Raw genomic sequence first — 18,824 nt, 5'->3', positions numbered from 1 at the left:
CCCCCCCCCCACACACACCACTTCACTTTTCTGTCTGCCTTAGAGCTAGAGCTCAGGGCCTGGATGCTGTTCCTGAGTTTTTCTGCAAAGCTAGAACTCTACCACTTTGAGATATAGTTCTGCTTCTGGTTTGCATGTGCTTAATTAGAGATGAGAATCTTACAGACTTCTGCCTGGCAGGCTTTGAACCATGATCCTAAAATAGCAGCCTTCTAAGCAGCTGGGATTTACACATGTGAGCTACCAGCGCCCAGCTTAATTTTGCATTTCAGTTCAGGTATTACAACTGAACGCTTCATTTGTACTCTGAATTTTACTGGCAATATATTCTGAGTAAAGCATTAAAAAATAAAAGCATTAAAATATTTTTCCTCAGTTCTAGTGCATACAATTTTAAATAAAATAAATTTACCATCAAGAATTGTTCTCTGGGATAATTTGACACAGTTGTCTTTCCACTTTTTGTAACCTCTGGCACACTGTTGTGTATCACACTTTACAGATGCACTTACCTGAAATGAAAGAGTGGAGTGCTATACCATGAAGGAGACTATAACAGACCTTTTTCTTCTCATTGTGTATATCCTGTTTCCTTGAAAGTTTTTGTTTTGTAATGTAACCTATTTTCTTATTTATATTTATAGGAAGTTTTAAATTAATATTAATAAAATAGTAAATACTAATACAATAATAAGAGTTAAGGAGAAACTAACCTGTAGGTAGTTGTGTGATTGGGTCAACATGAGCTGTTGAGCAGGGTGAGGATGGATTCTCTCTGTTTGCCCAGGTTGGGACTCAGTCCTTCAGGTTTTCAGGTCCTTTACCCCTCTGCAAGCTACAGCATACTTGACTTAGTTCTCTGTGGGTAGAAATGTGTATGAAACCACATTTTATACTTGACTAGTTGGAAAATACCTTATTTGGGAATAACATCTTTGAAATATAGGTGTTAAAATGAAGTTACAAGGGTGGACTCAATTTTAACATAACTGGACAGATGCAATAGAATGCCATTTGAGATAGGTTATGTGAAAATTGAGCAGAGGCTGAAACTGCTGGTTACAAAGCAAGGAAAGCCTAGGGCAACAGGCACTGGGACATGAGAGGATTGAGTCTTTAAGACTCATTCAAAGGTAGCATTGCTCTGCCAGCACAGTTGATTTTTAACTCATGGTTACTTGAATGGGAACACTAAGTTCTGTTGTGGTAAATTGGTCATGGCCACCCCAGCCAGGAAACATACATATGTTGGTAAGACCCTCTGACCCTAAGCTCAACTCTGTGCCTTGACCTGAAGTGACTATTTTTAGATTGTTTTTTTTTTTTTTTTTGTTCTTGGCCAGCTTGGCAGATAAACTTATATTCACATTCAGATATAATTGTTTAAAGTTTCATCAAACAAAATTTTTAATTCTGAGTTATACATGCATGTCTGCTTTTGAAGAGTGTGAATTGTTAGGATTGCATACATTTCGGCAGTAAATTTTAAAAAAAATGTATGCTTGTTTCATGATGTGCATTAGTTTAGTTATTCAAGTCAAGGAAAGCCCTAGACTTTCCTTGTGATTTTTCTCACATTAGAGAAACCCTGAGTCAAGTAAATGTGTTTTTCTCTGTTCTCTACACCATTTCCTACTCTCAACATCTTTGTTGTAATTCTCAGTTATGTGTCTCCACAGTACAGAAGAGCAGTATGGAAATTGTGCCAAATGTAACCTGGAAATGTCACTCAAAAGTGTATATGTACACTTTTTTTTTTTGTTGGCTGTGGGGCCTGAACTCTGGACCTGGGCGCTGTCCCTCAACATTTAAGCTCAAGACTAGCACTCTACAACTTCAGCCACAGCGCCACTTCCGGTTTTTTCTGCTTATGTGGTGCTGAGGAATCAAACCCAGGGCCTTCTGTATGCAAGGCAAGCACTCTACCACTGATCCACCTTCCCAGCCTCTTAAAAGAATTTTAAAATCACTTCTTGTGCTGTACTTATTTTATTAACAGATGAAGTATGTACTAAATGAATTTCCTTAGTGACAAAGTTCTGTTGTCTTTGTTGTTGTATATATTGGGGAGAAAAGTATAGCTGCATGTAGTTGGTAAATAAAGCCTACAGGAGAGACGAGCTTCAAGTTGCAGTTGGTGGGAAATGGCTGGCAGCCCTTTAAAACTTTATCATTTGCCAGCACAAGTGCTGAGTCTGGGTAGAAAGCCCATTCAGGGTAATGGAGACCCTAATAAGGGAAGGATGTATGTTGTGGGTGGATGTGTTGTCAGTTGCTCTTCTATTCTGCTTTTACACCACAGCTATTTACCATGTCCACATTCATAGTAGAACTTGGTAGGAAATGGAATTCAGTCTAGAATGTGGTTATAAAAAGCCTACTCTTCAAAGTATCATTTTTTAAAATATTGATATTTCTTAAAATCATAGTGTTCAGGTCCTAAAAAAGTAGCAGACGTAGAAGATAGAGCTCAGAAAAATAATAAATAAATTCATGATTTAAGAGGTAATTTTTAGTAAAATCGTTGTGTATGGTGGCTGTCTAGAAAGAACTTTGTGTACAAGGTATAGTGTCAGAAAATTTCCAAGTTACAGTCTGGTATGTTTTAGAGTTAAATTTCATTTATTGCAAATTATGAAATTATACATTTTAACATACACAACATAGTAGCATGTACCACATATTAACATAAATCATGTATTTTCCAAGACAAATTATATGATGAGAAGATTGGAATACTTTTTTACATTTTTGCCCAGTTTAGTCTCTGGCTTAATAAATGACAGAATTTCACAGCTGCTTTTGCATTCATGGGTTGGAATGTGTTATAGTTGAAATAAACAGTGAAAAAAAATCCTCTGGCCTTATAAACACATACAGTTGGAAAATTTCCAAGTCAAAATTATTAAAAAATAAATCTGGATATACTTCTTTCCCCTTTTTTGCTCTTCATTCTTTAATAATAGTCCTTGGGATTCAACCCACGGTCTTCTGTTTACTGTGAACTTTATGTTAAAATCTCATTTTTCACAAACTTGAGCATTAATGCTTTCTTTCTGTCCTTCCCTCATTTTCTCCCTCTCCTCTCCTAATCTCCTTTCTCCCTCTCTTCCTCTCTCCTGTCATGTAGTTTGAACTTAGGATCTCATGCTTTTAAGAAAGGCATTCTATCATTTGAACCATACCTCTTCCCCCCAGCCTTTTTTTTAACCTTTATTTTTCAGATAGAGCCTTGTGTTTTTGCCAGTGTTTTTTTTGTTTCAGTGTTTTTTTGTTTGTTTGTACCCTGTGTTTGTTTCTGTTGGTAGTAACACTATAGGCTTCTCATTAGAACATTACATTCAAATTACTGAAGATATCTTACAGTGTAATTTATGAGTAAAATGTAGAATGGTAATTTATTTAAAAAATAGCTTGTCCTAATGTGAGTAAAATATTTATTGAGATTGAAAGTTTCTGTTTTTAATTTTTAATCAATTTATTTTTTTTTGCCAGTCCTATGGGTTGAACTCGGGACCTGGGTGCTGTCCCCTTAGCTGCTGCTCTAGGTGGAAGCCATAGCACCACTTCTTGCTTTTTAATTGGCGATAAAACAGTCTCATGGACTTTCCCGGGGTGGCTTTAAGCTGAGATCTCTCAGCCTCCTGAGGAGCTATGATTAGAGGAGCCACAGTTAACCTGGCTGAAATTGAGGTTTTGGGGGCTTTTTCTATTTTTTGGTTGGTTGTGAGGCTTGAACTCTGGGCCTGAGCACTGTCCTTCAGCTCATCAGCTCAGGGCTAGTGTTCAACCACTTGAGCACCATGCCACTTCCAGTTTTCTGGTGGTTTATTGGAGATAAGAGTCTCACAGACTTTCCTGCCCCCCCTTGGCTTTGAATCTTAGCCTGCTGCTGAGTAGCTAGGATTACAGGCATGAGCCACTGGTGCCTGACAAGATTGAGTTTTTTAAAAAGGTATTTAAGAGCATTTAATACTAATTTAAATAGATCCATTCTGCTTCTTTTTGTACATACTTTTGGGCAGAGCCATGAGAACATACTGTTAAAATGTTTGGAAATAAGCCCACAGTTGTAGTTTTCAGTGCTAATACACTACGTGCCACTATGCTTTAATAAATCAATAATTTAAATCTGTTCAGCTGGGATTTTTGTATTAAAAATTAGTTGAAATAAACATTTCACATAGAGCCTGTGTTTCTTCTTGATTCTCCACTTGTACTTAAATCCTAGTGTTGCCTTCCCTTTACAATTTAAAATGTATTTTGGTAAACCTGATTTCAGTTTAGCCTAACAATGTGTTTACTTTATCACATTTTAATCTATAGTTCATACAGTATGAAAGGTGTCTTAAAATTTAATCAGTGTATAATGTTTTGAACACATACAAGCGGTATTTTGTTCCCTTAAACTGGATTTTTATAACTTTTAATGAGGAGGGAAGTGAAGGGTGGGTACTGTTCCTGGAAATGTTTCATTGTGGCAGTGGGGCGATGGTGGACAAAAAATGTTAGACATTACTGTAGCATGTCCCTCTTGCCTTCAATAATGTGTAAAGAGTAGGATAGGTTCATAAAAATAATTGTCATAAAGGCAGATCTAAGCAATCATGGATTTAACTTTGAAACTTCAAGTTTTTTAGTGAATAACCAGAGTTTTAAGATTTTTTTTGTTGTTGGTTGTGGGGCCTAAACTCTGGGCCTGCTGTCCCTCAGCTTTACAGCTCAAGTCTAGCACTCTACTACTTGAGCCACAGCGCCACTTCCGGTTTTAAGGTGGTTAATTGGAGATAAGAGTCTATAGACTTTCTATAGACTGGGCTGGCTTTGAACCACAATCCTTAGATCTCAGCCTCCTGAGTAATTGTATTACAGGCACCTGGCAGTTTTATGAACTTTTAAGAAGCCAGGCATAGTGCTGAGGCAGGAATATCCCTTGATTATATAAGAGTTCCAAGATCAGAATGGGTAACAGTGAAAGAAGCTCATCTCAGAAAATGGGGAGATAGTCTCCATTTGTTAGAGCTACTATTACTGAAAACTAGAGATTTGGAAGGTGTCAGATACTACAGAGATATTCTTGCTCATAATCCTGAGGTTTGACATCTGAGATCCAAGTAGCAAGGTTTGTTTCTTCTGAGGCTCCTCTAGTTGATTCACTGATGATTGCATTTCTTCTCTACACACATTGTCTTCTTGCCAGGGCATTAGTCATGGTGGACTTGGCTATACTCAAATGGTCTTATTAATGTCATGACCAGATGTGTCTCCACATAGCATTCCCATTCTGAGGCAACTCCCTCCTCTTCCACACACACACTTGTTAATATTATAATTTTGAGTTAGTAGTCAAGTATAATAAGGTCACTAGATTAAAGAAATGGTATTGTCCTCATATATCTTGGTTTCAGAAGGACAGTTTCATAGAGTTTGCTGTGATGACCCAGTGAGTAGCTTGGCAGCTGATAAATTTTGCTTTGCAGTGGGAATAAAAGCACACCTCAAATAACACAATTTTTGTAAATGGTTCTGCATGTTTAAAGGCTGTTATTTAGTGGAATTACAGTGGTCTTTGTGTGACAGCAGTCTTGCCTGACCACTTAGGATGTCATTTCTGCGTATGGCAGTCTGTTGTAAACTGTACCTTGATAGCTTGCCTTGTACTTGGGGATATGACAACATATGTCATGATTTAGAATTGGCAACAGGACTTTAGAATTTCTTTATACTTCTTTGGAGATAGGTTTTTGTTGTTGTTGGTGGTGGTGTTTTATTTGTTTGTTTTTTTCCTTGCACTAATGGAAGTAATTAAAGTTCAGTGTCTGAATACCATTTCTGAGTCATAGATCTATATATAGAATTGGTGTTCTCACGTCATCATTGTCACATTAAAATGAGGAAGAAATACAGAAGAGGTCCTATGAATACTTTATAGCAAGTACTAAGTAAATGGGAATACTTTTCCTCTTTGTTTTCTTTCATATTCAAATGAATGAGAAATAATGTACTCCTAATAGGAACAAAAGTAGATACACTTAAAATTTGAATTAAAAAGAGAAGATTATCTAACACTATTTATTTTAGAAGCCTTAAAGCCACCAACATTTTTTTTAATTCTTTACCTATTTGCACCTTGAATTGTATGTTGTATGGGTTCCAAGTTTTCTTACTGTATCAGGTTATAATGAATGAATTGTCTTTGTCCCTACCAACTTGGAAAGTGACCATGATAACCTTTATATTTTCAAGCTCTGTCATAGTATTCCATTCAAAGTGCTCATTTGTAGATCTGATGAGATACTACACATCTGCCAGTATCTTTTGTTCTTTGTAGTGTTTCCTTTTTTTTTTTTTTGTTACTTAACACATGTAATCAACACTTATTTGGATAATCACTTGAAATAATACAAGTAACTGAGAATTTCACTTGACTAAAACAAGGGAAGTAGAAACATAAGTGACTACAGGATGAGATCTGAGAGTTGCAGTTCAAAGCCAGCGTGAGCAGGAAAGTCTTATCTTCAGTTAACCACCAAAAGAGCCTTGAACAAAAATTTTCAGGGACAGTTCCCAGGTCCTCAATTCAAACCCCAGGATCAGTACCCCCCCAAAAAAGTCAATAAACTTCCATCTATGGGACCAAGTCCAGCCAAGCTAGTTATAACAGATGTAGAGTTGAGAAAACTGGAAATATTTGTTTGCTGTCTGGCTCTAAACAGAAAAGATTGCTAGTTTTTAAATTGGTATTCTGATGTGAGAATGGATAAGAATAATTATACAAAGAAAAGTCCTGTCAGTTGTCCTTTCTTCCTCTGTGTTCAAGATTTAAATATGTGCAGTAAGAGAATTTCATTTGAGTTTTGGGAACTGTGTTCTAACCTCTCTGTCTTTATGTATACCTGGATATTTAAGATTTGAGCATTGCATATTGCATGTTGACAAGTAAAACATAACATCCCACCAGAGTACTTAAAGCTACAGTACTTGCCTTGTGGTTCTTCCCTTACCCAGTAGTCTAAAGTCGTTTTTTTTTCTCCTAAATAACTAATATTCTTGATTTTTAAAATTTGCTATATTTTTCTCGTTGATAAGAGTAAAGAGAAACAACTTTTTATGTCACCCAGTATAATTGTTAAATATGATGCTAAAGACTTTTTTTTTTACAAGTTTCTATTCATTATTTTACTGTTACAGTGCAAAAAAAAAACACCTGCCATGTTTTGGTTGTGTAATCATTTTACTAACTATAGAAGTAACTTTGTTAGGGCTTATTGTTAGGCAATATAAAATCATGCTATTATATCATATAATAGTTTGTAAACATTGTTTACATTTTGTTTAAAATATTTTCTGAGAAAATGCTTAATGACCTTTGTTTTGTTTTTAGGGTTATATCCTGTGTTGTGACCTCATGGTTTAAGTGGGAATAAAGATGAGTATAAGCAGTGATGAGGTCAACTTCTTGGTATATAGATACTTGCAAGAGTCAGGTGAGTACTTTTATAAAATAAATAGGCCTCAAATTATTCTATTATTCTCAAAATACTCCTTATGCATTTGAAATTTGTATCAGTCCAAACTGTTGACCTTTGTATGTTTGTGGACTGCTATTTTAAAGCTGTGTTTTACTGCATGGTTTAACTCTCTGACTCTTTCAAATATGTTGCAATCATTATAGGCAAATACTTGTAATAGTTTTGTTTTTGTTTTTCACTGTCCAAAGGCCATTTTTACAATTTGTTATGAAGTGATATTATTATACCTGCGTAGAAGGAACATATAATTCTCAGAAACCATCATATGCATAGCCTAAGCTCAGTTAAATGTTACTGTTCCTAATTAGATATTAGCTGATTTTTTTTTTCAGAATGCTTTCACAAATATTACTGCAATTGAATATATGCCGCCTTGATTTCAATTTTCATTACTATATTGGGGTGATTGTAAATATAGACCAGTGAAAGCCATTTATAACTAATAAATGAGTGGTCAAGTTTTGTAGATTTCAGAGGTTTCGTTGTAAAACAAGAAGGAACAATGCACATTTATTGAGCATATAAAATGCAAACATGGGAGAGGAAGTTGTTTGATGTACATGGACACAGGATGGTGAGAAAGAAGATGACTATTAGGTACAGGTGGGAAGTGACAACCACCAATCCAGAAATGGATTTTAGAAACTATAACTTAAGTTTACTATATTTTTTAAGCAAGTTAAGGTGTAATATAAAAATTGATTGTAGTAGTTGTGAAAGAAGACTGAAAGATAGAATAGTGGTATGTGTATGGGATACTAAGCTCTCTGTGTATATCAATTTGAGATTTGAATCATTCTTTTGGGGGGTGGGTCGGTCATGGGGCTTGAACTCTGGGCCTGGGCGCTCTCCCTACGCTCTTCAGCTCAAGGCAAGCATTCTACTACTTGAGCCACAGAGCCACTTCCAGTTTTCTAGTGGTTTATTGGAGATCAGAGTCTCACGGACTTTTTCTGCCCTGGCTGGCTTTGAACTGGGATCCTCAGATCTCACCCTTCTGAGTAGTTAGAATTACAGGTGTGAGCCACCAGCATCCAGCTTTGAATCATTCTTATAGGGCAGAGCTAGTTCTTTCCATTATAGGAAGGCAAATATGGCTTTAGGTTATAATTCCCATTGTTGCTGATTTGTTTCTAGCCATGAGCCTTTTTAAAATTATTATTAATAAGTTTTTTTATTGTGAAAATACCGTATAGAGGGGTTACAATTACACAAGGATGGTAGTGAGTACATTTCTTATCAAGCATTATCATGAGCCTTTTTAAATGGGTGGGTGTTATCTATTTACAATGTGTTTTTTATTCCTAGGATATATGAACTGCTAAAATAGTCCTCAGCCTTAAAGACAGGGAAGCAGAGGTACAAGAAATTAACATAACTGAGAATAAATTAATAGGTATTCTTTTGCATATGCTGATATAGCAGATCCAAAAGAGGACTTCCAGGACTGAATAACATGATTGATAAAGTCAAAAAGTCATGACCACAAAGGTTATTATGTATATAACCTATGGATGCCATAGTACATTTAGTACATTTAGCCAAAATGGAAAAGATTTATTGAGTGAAAACACTGGTTTCTGCTTGAATATGACCAGACCAGAGTCTTTGGGGCTTTTGGACAAACAAAAACCATCGTGGGGAATTGGTAAATGAGAATAGAGTATTATAAAGGTTTATTGCTATTTTCAAAAGGCAACTTTTTAGTTCAAACCATTATGACATTACTGTTGTTGGATAACTCAATTGTATCTGGTGGCTTAGCCTGTGCAAAGGTGAGCTAGGCAGACCAGCCTGGAGCGAGTTGAGTGAGTGAACTCAGCTTGCCCTTTTCAAGACAATATAGTTGGGAAAAAGGGGCAGTAAGATAACATTCTGATTTAATTTCTGAAATATTCAGTCATTAAATATTAGCAATTCTCTGAAGTTGTGTTCTCAGAAAAGCTTTTTTTTTTTTTTTTTTTTTTTGGTGGTGGGGCTTGAACTCTGGGCCTGGGTGCTATCTATGCACTCTTCAGCTCAAGGCAAGCACTCTTCTACTTGAGCCACAGCGCCACTTCTGAGAAGAACTTTTTTAAAGTCTGTGTTTTAAGTTACAATATAAATCAAGAAATACAGTTTTAAGAACTTTGGTATGTACCTTTTAAGTCTGTTTATTGTAAGAAGTGAAGTTTTTAAGTTTAGTACTTTTTTGTACAATGAATTATTATTATTTTTTGCCACCTGTAGGGCTTAAACTCAGGGCCTTGGCACGCCCCTGAGCTTCTTTTGCTCAAGGGTAGCACTCTACCTTGAGCCACAGCACCACTTCCCACCTTTTCTGTGTATGTGGTACTGAGGAATCTAAGCCAGGGCTTCATGCATGCTAGGTAAGCACTCTACCATTAAGTCAGCTTCCCAGCCCCTGTACTGGTGATTTTAAGTATGTTATTAAGTAGCAGAAGGTCTTAAATAAGAATAATACCTTCATAAAAATTGTAGCTTCCAACCCGTACTTGTAGTTCATACATGTAACAATGCTAACTTCTCAGGAGGCTGAGCTTTGAGGATCAAGATTTGACACCAGCACAGACAAGAATGTCTTTAAGACTCCTATCTCCAATTAACTACAGAAACAATAAGCTGGAAATGGAGTTTTGGCTCAAAGTGATAGACCACTAGCTTTGAACAAAAAAAGTCAAAAACAGTACCCAGACCCTGAGTTCAAGCCCCAGGACCAGAGTACACACCCAAAAAATTGTAGCTTCCCATTTACATTATGATTTATGAGAGGATTAAACTTGTTCTGGGAATATAACGACACAAATTTAAGAACTTTCTCTAGCAGAATTATAAAGTGTGATGCTTTGGCCGCCTCGTACATCAGGATCTCTTAAGAAATGTCAAATTGGGCCCAGGAATGTGCATTTTACAAAGACCCCAGATATTCATAGACCTCTACTAAAGTTTAAAAGCAAAAGCCAGAAACAGGAAAAAATGTATATATACTGAGATGAGGTTGTAGTAATACTTCTAAAGAACTGCCACTAACTATTCTGGTATAATTATATTTGTGGGCAGTGTTCACAGGAATATTGAGGAATGTTTTTGTCAATAAAGGATGCTATGAGATTTCTGAAAGTGCTTTCAGAAACGGAAACAGTAGAGAGCTAGTTCTGAGAACCCAGGACAGTTCAGATTGAATTTGGAATCTCATCCACAACAAAATTTTTAGTGTGGCATAAATACGTGTATTTCCCTTGTACTCCAGAAACCCTTTCTGGGTTGTGATTTCTATTTATATGTAAATATGGCCATTTTGCAGTAGATTCTAGTTTGGAATCTCCTGGTCAAACCCCGCATTCATTCCCTGGGCTCCTTTGGGGATTCAGTGTATTTAGTGTCATAACATGCAAGGGGTATTTGTAGGTGATTTGTGATTAAGCATTTAAGAAATACAAATTGCTTTAAGCTCATAGCTATTTCTCTTGAAAGATTTTCCTGCCTTCTCTATAGAAGAACACTGTATTGGTTTGGCAAATGTGTAGAAAAGGAACACTCATGGCAGAGAGATGCTCTGCAGAGATGTTCAGAGGTCTTTTTTGTGGTCTTTTCTTCTCTGGAACAGAGAAGAAAATAGCCTCAGCTATCTCATTTTCTAAAGGCTTTCAGTCAGAAAGTTGAAAAACAACTTAGGAAAGTTTTGTTTAAAATGTGGTTCAGAAATCCTGTTTAGTACATCCATTCACACCAAGCAGTGTTAATGTTAAATGAACTATGGCCTCACACCTCCAAGGAAAATAAAATCACCTAAGTTATTTGGAAGATATTGTTAAGTCTTTACCACCTCCCCACCATCCCCAATTTCATATGTTTTAAGTGCTTTTCTTTTTTGTCTTTTTTTTTTAGATAAATAGAAAAGTCCGAGGAATTAACGTGATACTATAAGTAACAATTGACTTGATTCATTAGTTTGCCTAAGGATAATAACTCATACAGATATATGAGTATTTATGTGTAGATAGGTACCTTGTGGTACAAGATAAGTTATATAATAAAACCTGGGTACTTGGGTAGAGGAGCTGATTTGGATCTTAATATCCCATGTGGTCTACCCCTTCCCTTGGCTCCTTTAGATTTCTGGTTTTGTTCTTTTCCCTTTTTCTATTTCTTCTTCTTCTTTTTTTGGGGGGAGGGGTCGGTCATGGGGCCTGGGCGCTGTCCCTCAGCTCAAGGTTAGTGCTCTACCACTTGAGCCATACCTCCACTTGTGGCTTTTTCTGTTTATGTGGTGCTGAGGAATCAAACCCAGGGTCTCATGCATGCACTTTACCATGCACTCTACCACTGATCCACCTTCACAGCCCTCTCTTTCTTCTTCTGTGGGGCTTGAGCTTGTTGTTTTGTTTTTATTTTATACTAGACCCCACTCTCTTACTTGTGAAGAGCTTTATAATGACTTTGCTATTGATGATATCCTGGACTGTTGGATGTTAGGAAACAGCTTATATTTGAAAAAGTAACCAAAACTTGCAAACACAAAAGACCATAATTACTAAACTGAATTCTTTTCTGGTTACTGTTACTTAAAAAAAGAAATACCTCATACTTTCAGTCATGGATCAGTGGCTCACACCTGCAATTGTAGCTATTTTGTGTCTCCCAATGTTATTATTTCAAAGTGATGATATATCTTGACTTAACAAGTAGGGTCTCTCCTGGACCCTACTTTCCTTTACTATATACTCACAAACCTTTTCCAAAGGTGTCACATCTCCTGCTGTACCCTACACCACAGTACTTTTTCTGATTTGGCACTCACTTCAAGTGTTATAGAGGATTAACATCCCTCATGGAAATCCAGATTGTTTCAAAATAGAAAACTGAATATGAAGTCATGGTGCATATAGTAGAAAACCTCACACCTGCCCTCATGTGATTGGCCTTAGTTAAACGCACACTGGAGTTAGAATACCATAATCACCTTCACACTAGTATGAACTATAAATGAATTGAGTGTTTCACCTTGGGTCCAGTCCCAAGCTATGCAGGCCCTGCATGTCTCTTGCATGGATTTGCAGATGCTCCAGTATGCGGAGTCTGAAACACATACTGGCCCCAAGTATTTCACATAAGTATTGATGTGTACAAGTACACATCAATCATGTGAATATGTGTGTAACTTAAGGTTCTATATACCATATAGCTCAATTCATTTGTCTTGAATAGTTCTGTGAGCCCCTGTAATGATTAATGCCACCAATAAAGTGACAGTGCAGTTTCTATTGGCTCAAAAAAGATAATGGACTTCGTACATACCTCATTCCCAGTGCCAAATGTAAACAGACTGTAAGAATGGATTGTAGGAGAGTCAGGTTAAACTGGCAGTCAGTAATTTACCCTTAGCCATAAACCAGAGTGAGAGAGCTCAGGATTTGAACGTCCACCTTCAGTTTACCTTATACTTTTTGTGTTAGATGACCAGCTACAGTGTGAGTAGGCTCCTATTTTTACTTTGACACATGATAGTTGTGCACTTCAACAATTAACAGGAAACATGTCATGGGTGCTAATAAAAGTTTATATGTTTATTCTTCCACCTCAGAGTTTCTTTGTTCGTAACTATAACTCACTTAACAGAATTTCTACTACACATTTTTACTTGACTCATTTTTCAAAGGATAGGAGTCATTAGAAAATAAACATTAAAATGTCTGGATTTAAGATGGACACTGGTGACTCAGCCTATAATTCTACTTATTCAGGAGGCTGAGATCTAAGAGTCTTAGTTTGACATCAGTTCTAAGAAAAGAAAACTCTGGGGGCTGGGAAGGTAGCTTAGTGGTAGAGTGCTTGCATTGCATGCATGATGCCCTGGGTTCGATTCCTCAGCACCACATAGTCAGAAAAAGCTGGAAGTGGTGCTGTGGCTCAAGAGGTAGAGTGCTGGCCTTGAGCTGAAGAGCTGAGGGACAGCACCCCAGGCCCTGAATTCAGGTCCCATGACCAGCAAATTAAAAAAAGAAAGAAAACTGAGACTTTTATCTTTAGTTAACCAGCAAAAAGCCAGAAGTAGAGTTGTGGCTTTGAGTAGAAAAAGCCAAGCAAGAATGTGATGAGTTCACGTTTGGATGAGCACCAAAAAACCCAGAAAGCATAATTAGTAATCATTCTTAATTAGTAATCTTACCATCATTATTTTTTTAAGGAATAGTCAGCATAGCAAGGATAGAAAGAAGTATAATACATTTCTAATGCCACTACACATCTGCGTGAGGTTTAAAGCAATCATCAAGACCTCCTTTAAAATGCTTATATCCCCTTCAGCTTCCATGTGAATCTTTCCTAATAAAGAGAAAAATAACATGCAGATGTGTGAGATAAGTCCAAATGTCAAGCTATGGAGTGAATAATTCAGTGGTCAAATAAATTCATTTGCTAGAAATTACACTATTGAAATTATTCCAGAAAATTGAATCCAGTTAAAAATTAGTTATAGGTTATTTTGTGAGGTACAAAAGAGAGGTAGTGCAAAGAATTGAGCCCAGCGCTTTGTGTAAGTGCTCTACCACTGAGATTTGTGCAAGTGCTCTACCACTGAGATTTGCCCCGGCCTTATATTTTAGAGTAAAATTAGGGCACAGAATTGTATACCTCATGTTTCCAAGCTAGCTACAGCATTTTCCTCTTCTCCTTTATACCTTTGGTAAAACCTGAATCTGGAGGGAAAAGCTGAAAGTAGATTTGGGGATAAAGGAAGTATATTGTGAAATGAACAGAAATTTATTTTCCTGGGCTTTTCTGCCCTGAGCATAAATAGAACATTGAATACATCAGGTTGTTGTCTCCCCTCTCCCTACAAACTAGGACACTGTTGTCCTCATAGTTGAGACTTGCATTTGTGTGTGTGTGCGCGCGTGTGTGCATGTGCACACGCACCAGTCCTAGAGCTTGAACTCAAGACCTGGGCATTGTTCCTGAACCGTTTTTTTCTTTTTCTTTCTCTTTTTGAACGCTCAAATCTAGCACTGTATAGCCACAGCTCCACTTCCACCTTTTTGATGGTTAATTGGAGATAGTCTCATGGACTTTCCAGCCAGGACTGGCTTTAAACTGGAACTGCCATCCTCAGATCTCAGCCTCCTGAGTAGCTAGCATTACAATTATGAACAGTGGGTACCTGGCTTGTTTTGTTGTTGTTGTCTTGTTGCTTTTTTCCCCCCAAATTATAAAACATCCACATACCCTATGCCATAAGTAGGATGTTCATGGTTCATTTTCCCATTCCTGTACTCTCTTTGCAAATTAGTGTTGCCAGGCTTTGCAGTACTATCACCCCTTTGAGATCCTAACACCTTCCTAACATCTCAAGGGAAAGAATCCCCTAAAATAAACAATGCATAAAAGGTCTTCTATGACTGAGAGACTGTCTTTCTCTTGTTTTTTGGGGGGGGGTGTCCAGTCGTGGGGCCTGAACTCTAGGCCTAGGCGCTGTCCCTCAGCTCTTCAGCTCAAGGCTAGCGCTTTACCACTTGAGCCACAGTGCCACTTCCGGTTCTTATGTGGTGCTGAGGAATCGAACCCAGGGCCTTGAGCATGCAAGGCAAGTGCTCTACCACTGAGCCACCTTCCCAGCCCCGAGACTGTCTTTCTCTCCAGCTCTTCTGTCAGCTAAAATTTCAATTACTTTACAAGTCTTACATGGATGCCATTTATGTTAGGTATGCTCTTACCTCTGAAAAGAAAGGATGCGGTTTCTAAGTAAGCATGCTAGATATTAGCAGTTTTCAGAATGATGCAAATCAAAAACTTCACAAAAGTGCCGCTTACAAATATATTTAGATAATGAGCACTTAAAAAGTTTGTTGGCATAAGTTTGTTGCTTTTCAAGGAAAGTTCAAGTTATATATGCTTTGTCTAGAGTCATAGATAGGAAAAAATAGATTCTAGAAGAATTGTATCCTAATTGAACAAATGCTTATTGAATTGCTTGTCAATTCATCTACTAGTTCCCTGAATTAAAGGATTTTAGATTTCAACCCTTTCTTAGGCAGCCAAGTGTAGTCAGTATGCATATATCATGAATGCACAGGTAGATGCCCACAGTGTGGTATTTGCTGTACATGGGTCAGCATGGTAGAAACGGATTAGTCCTGTGGCAATACAAGGCCTCATGTCTGTTCACTTAGGGGAGAAGAACAAAAGAGCAAAGCTTAGCCATATGTTGTTGTGTAGCATAGCATATTGAAGATGTTACCTGTAGTTTGTCCTCATATAAGTTTTAAATGTGAAGTAGGAGGAAGGCTACCTTGAGTGTGGGTTTGGGGAGATGAGACTCAAGATATAGGCAGGTCTAGATTACAAAAATAGCTGTAATATATAGAAGTGAATTAAGAAGGACACAGGGGTCATATGATCAGTTTTAGTTTTATACATCATCTAGCAATAGTTTGGCAGATGTACTGGATGTGGTAAGAAAGAAGGAAGCCTACGGCAGGGATAGTCCAAGCAGTGGTTGATTGAAGACTACTAAACTCAGTTCCTTGCAGCTAATGAGAGATAATGAGAGACTAGAGAAGATAAGGAGATAGAATTTGGAGATTGAATGATAAAATCTGGCAAATGGTTGGATGCTAGAGGCAAGAAAGAGGTAGAAGTTATTAGGACTATAACTTTGAGGTCTAATGAAGTAAGACCAGAAGTTTCCAATGATAAAAGTTTTGGGGAAAGGAAAGAAAAACTTTTGAATATGATTTTTCGCCTGGGTGTAATACTGTAATAAAAATAAAACATTTTAGTTGAATTGAACATTTATTTAATCAAAATGTGTAAGTGTGAACCTTCTTTAGGTGAACACTAATGAGCAGTGTCAAAACAATGCTAGTAACTTGGCCAGGGTATTTCCTTGTTATCTGAGAGCACTCACTGAACACTTTGGCCATGCCTTCCATAAGTACCTGGGAGGCTTCAGGTCTGACAAACTGAAGCTGTGTACAGCTCTCCAGTTAGAAATAGCAGCACAGTTCCACCTCTACTTCCAGGATATACTTAGTTACTGTATTAATCTGACTTTAAATCTGTACGCAAATTTAGTAGAGTCTACATGCAACAGTTTTGTCTATTAAATTGTACCCAGGGATGGAGTGTACAGAAATTATGAACTTCATGTACATTTGATAAATTTTAAGTGAGTCAGAACATTTTTGAAGTCCTGGCACCAAGTATAGTTAATAACATGTTATCATGTTTCATGCATTGCTTATGCCACTTTCTAAGACCCTCAGTTGAGAACAGAAATATGATGTACCCTTACTCTGTCAGAAAGTAAGAGCTTCATCTCAATCTTAGCTTTGCCCATGACCACATGCTCACTTTTCTAGGTAAATAGAATGTCTGAATTTGAATCCTTACTCTCTTCCTATTTCCTATTAATCCAGATTGTCATGTAGTATGTTTATGGTCTCCGGTTTAAGTCCTCCAGAAATGATACCTTCTCTCTCCAAATATTCTTAAATCTCTAAGCCACTTACAACTTTTTGGCTTCCTCCTTAGTTTTGGTTATTGAAGTTATTAGAGAGTGTATGAACTAAAACAGTAGCTTCACCATCACTGCTGTGGGTTTTCATTGCCATCCTGAACCCTTTTTCTTAATTCTTTCCTGGCAAGGAATCTAGTCACACTCAAGAAGTTGCTGATTTCTTGACAGAATAATTTAAAATGACAGTCTCTCCCCCCCCCCATTATATTTTGTGAGCTAGGATTGAGCTGGATACTGTAGCTATATTTAATCATAATCTTGTCTGTAGTTTGCATTTTTTAAAAATTATTTCTCACCCCTCCCAGTCAGGGTAGGTAGGATAAGATAATGTTTATCTGAGCTAAGGAAGAAAGAAGGAAGAAAAATGAAATTAGGTGTGCTTTGACTATCAATAAAGTGATTAAATACTTTCTAGTGTTTGTGAGCCCACAGTATTTTACTATAGGACTGTTCATGAATGTCAGCAGTAGCCTAAAACTAGAATGTAAAGATAACATGTAATAAACACTGAAAAACTAGGGTAAAACAGGCTGCACAACAGATTTGTTAGGCATGTTAAATTATTTTAGTCAGAGACCAAAATATAATCACATATTCATTTAAATGTTGGAATTTTTAACATATTCTGTGTGATTTTACATTTTTGAATTGTTTTAAAATATTACAGCATTTTTTTTGTTGGTCATGGAACTTAAACCATAATATTGCTAAAGAAAATAACTACATCTGTGTCTATCAACTTATAATTACTTTTCAATTTGAGCTATACTTTCATTTAAAAAAGAAAGACAAGGTTTTTGTTTTGTGAGTGTTGTGGTTTTAAATATTTCAAGTTAAAATAAGTAATTGTTGAAGGAGATGGAGAAACCTGTTTTTCATTGGTGTGTCCCCACCCTCCGGAGTTCATTCAGATGAGTTAGTACAATGTGGCAAACAATTTTTAAAGCTTTCATCTCATACATTGAAGTAGCATATGAAGCTGAGCACCCAGCTACTCAGGACACTGAGGAGGATCTCATTTCAAAGCCAGCCTGGGCAGCAAAATACTTGACTATGATCAAGTGGTAGAATGCTGTCATAAAAGCCAAGCCAAGAGGAAAGCAAGGGGAGGGATGACATTGTCCCCAAAGGAATTTACTTTTTACCTAACATGTAACTGTAACCCTCTGGATGCCATCTTTATAATAACAACTTTTTTTTTAAAAGCCAAGCAAGAACTCAAGGCCTTGATTTCTTTTTTGGGGGGGGGGGTGTCTGTCATGGGGCCTGAAATCTGGGCTTGGGTGCTGTCCTTATGCTCTTTGGTGTAAGGTGAGCGTTCTACTGCTTGAGCAGCGCCACTTCTGGTTTTCTAGTGGTTTATTGGAGATAAAGAGTCTCACAGAATTTCCTACCCGGTTTTGCTTTGAACCGTGATCCTCAAATATCAGCCTCCTGAGTAGCTAGGATTATAGGCGTGAGCCACCGGGGCTCTGTAAGACCTTGATTTTTAAGCCTGAGTGTTAGAATATTTTTCATTTAAATTTTTTCTTAGTATTTCATTTTGAACAATACAAAATATTGGAGGTGTTCAATGATCTACATACAGAAATCTAAATATGCCACAGAAATATTAAATGTCACTTCATCTATCTTTATTAGTTATCTTGAGTGAAACAGTCCAATGGCATGATTTCCAAAATCTTTTCACTTTCTCTTTCTCTCTCCTTCCTTCCTTCCTTCCTTCCTTCCTTCCTTCCTTCCTTCCTTCCTTCCTTCCTTCCTTCCTTCCTTCC

At 37.1% G+C, this 18,824-nt stretch overlaps 1 protein-coding gene across 6 annotated transcripts in view; it reads left to right on the top strand.

The window, feature by feature from the left end:
* Tbl1xr1 (transducin (beta)-like 1 X-linked receptor 1) overlaps positions 1 to 18,824 on the top strand; it is a 153,282-nt gene that overhangs the window by 103,893 nt on the left and 30,565 nt on the right. For all 6 annotated transcript variants that reach the window (XM_013016227.1, XM_013016229.1, XM_013016228.1 and 3 more), the window contains one exon: positions 7,385 to 7,487. In XM_013016227.1, coding sequence (XP_012871681.1) covers positions 7,430 to 7,487 — 58 coding nt within the window. In that variant the 5' untranslated portion in view covers positions 7,385 to 7,429. The remainder of the gene's footprint in view (positions 1 to 7,384; positions 7,488 to 18,824) is intronic.

The sequence above is a fragment of the Dipodomys ordii genome, unplaced genomic scaffold, assembly GCF_000151885.1.
Source record: "Dipodomys ordii isolate 6190 unplaced genomic scaffold, Dord_2.0 Scaffold30, whole genome shotgun sequence".
NCBI lineage: Eukaryota > Metazoa > Chordata > Mammalia > Rodentia > Heteromyidae > Dipodomys > Dipodomys ordii.
This window is presented reverse-complemented; position numbering and strand designations above follow the sequence as displayed.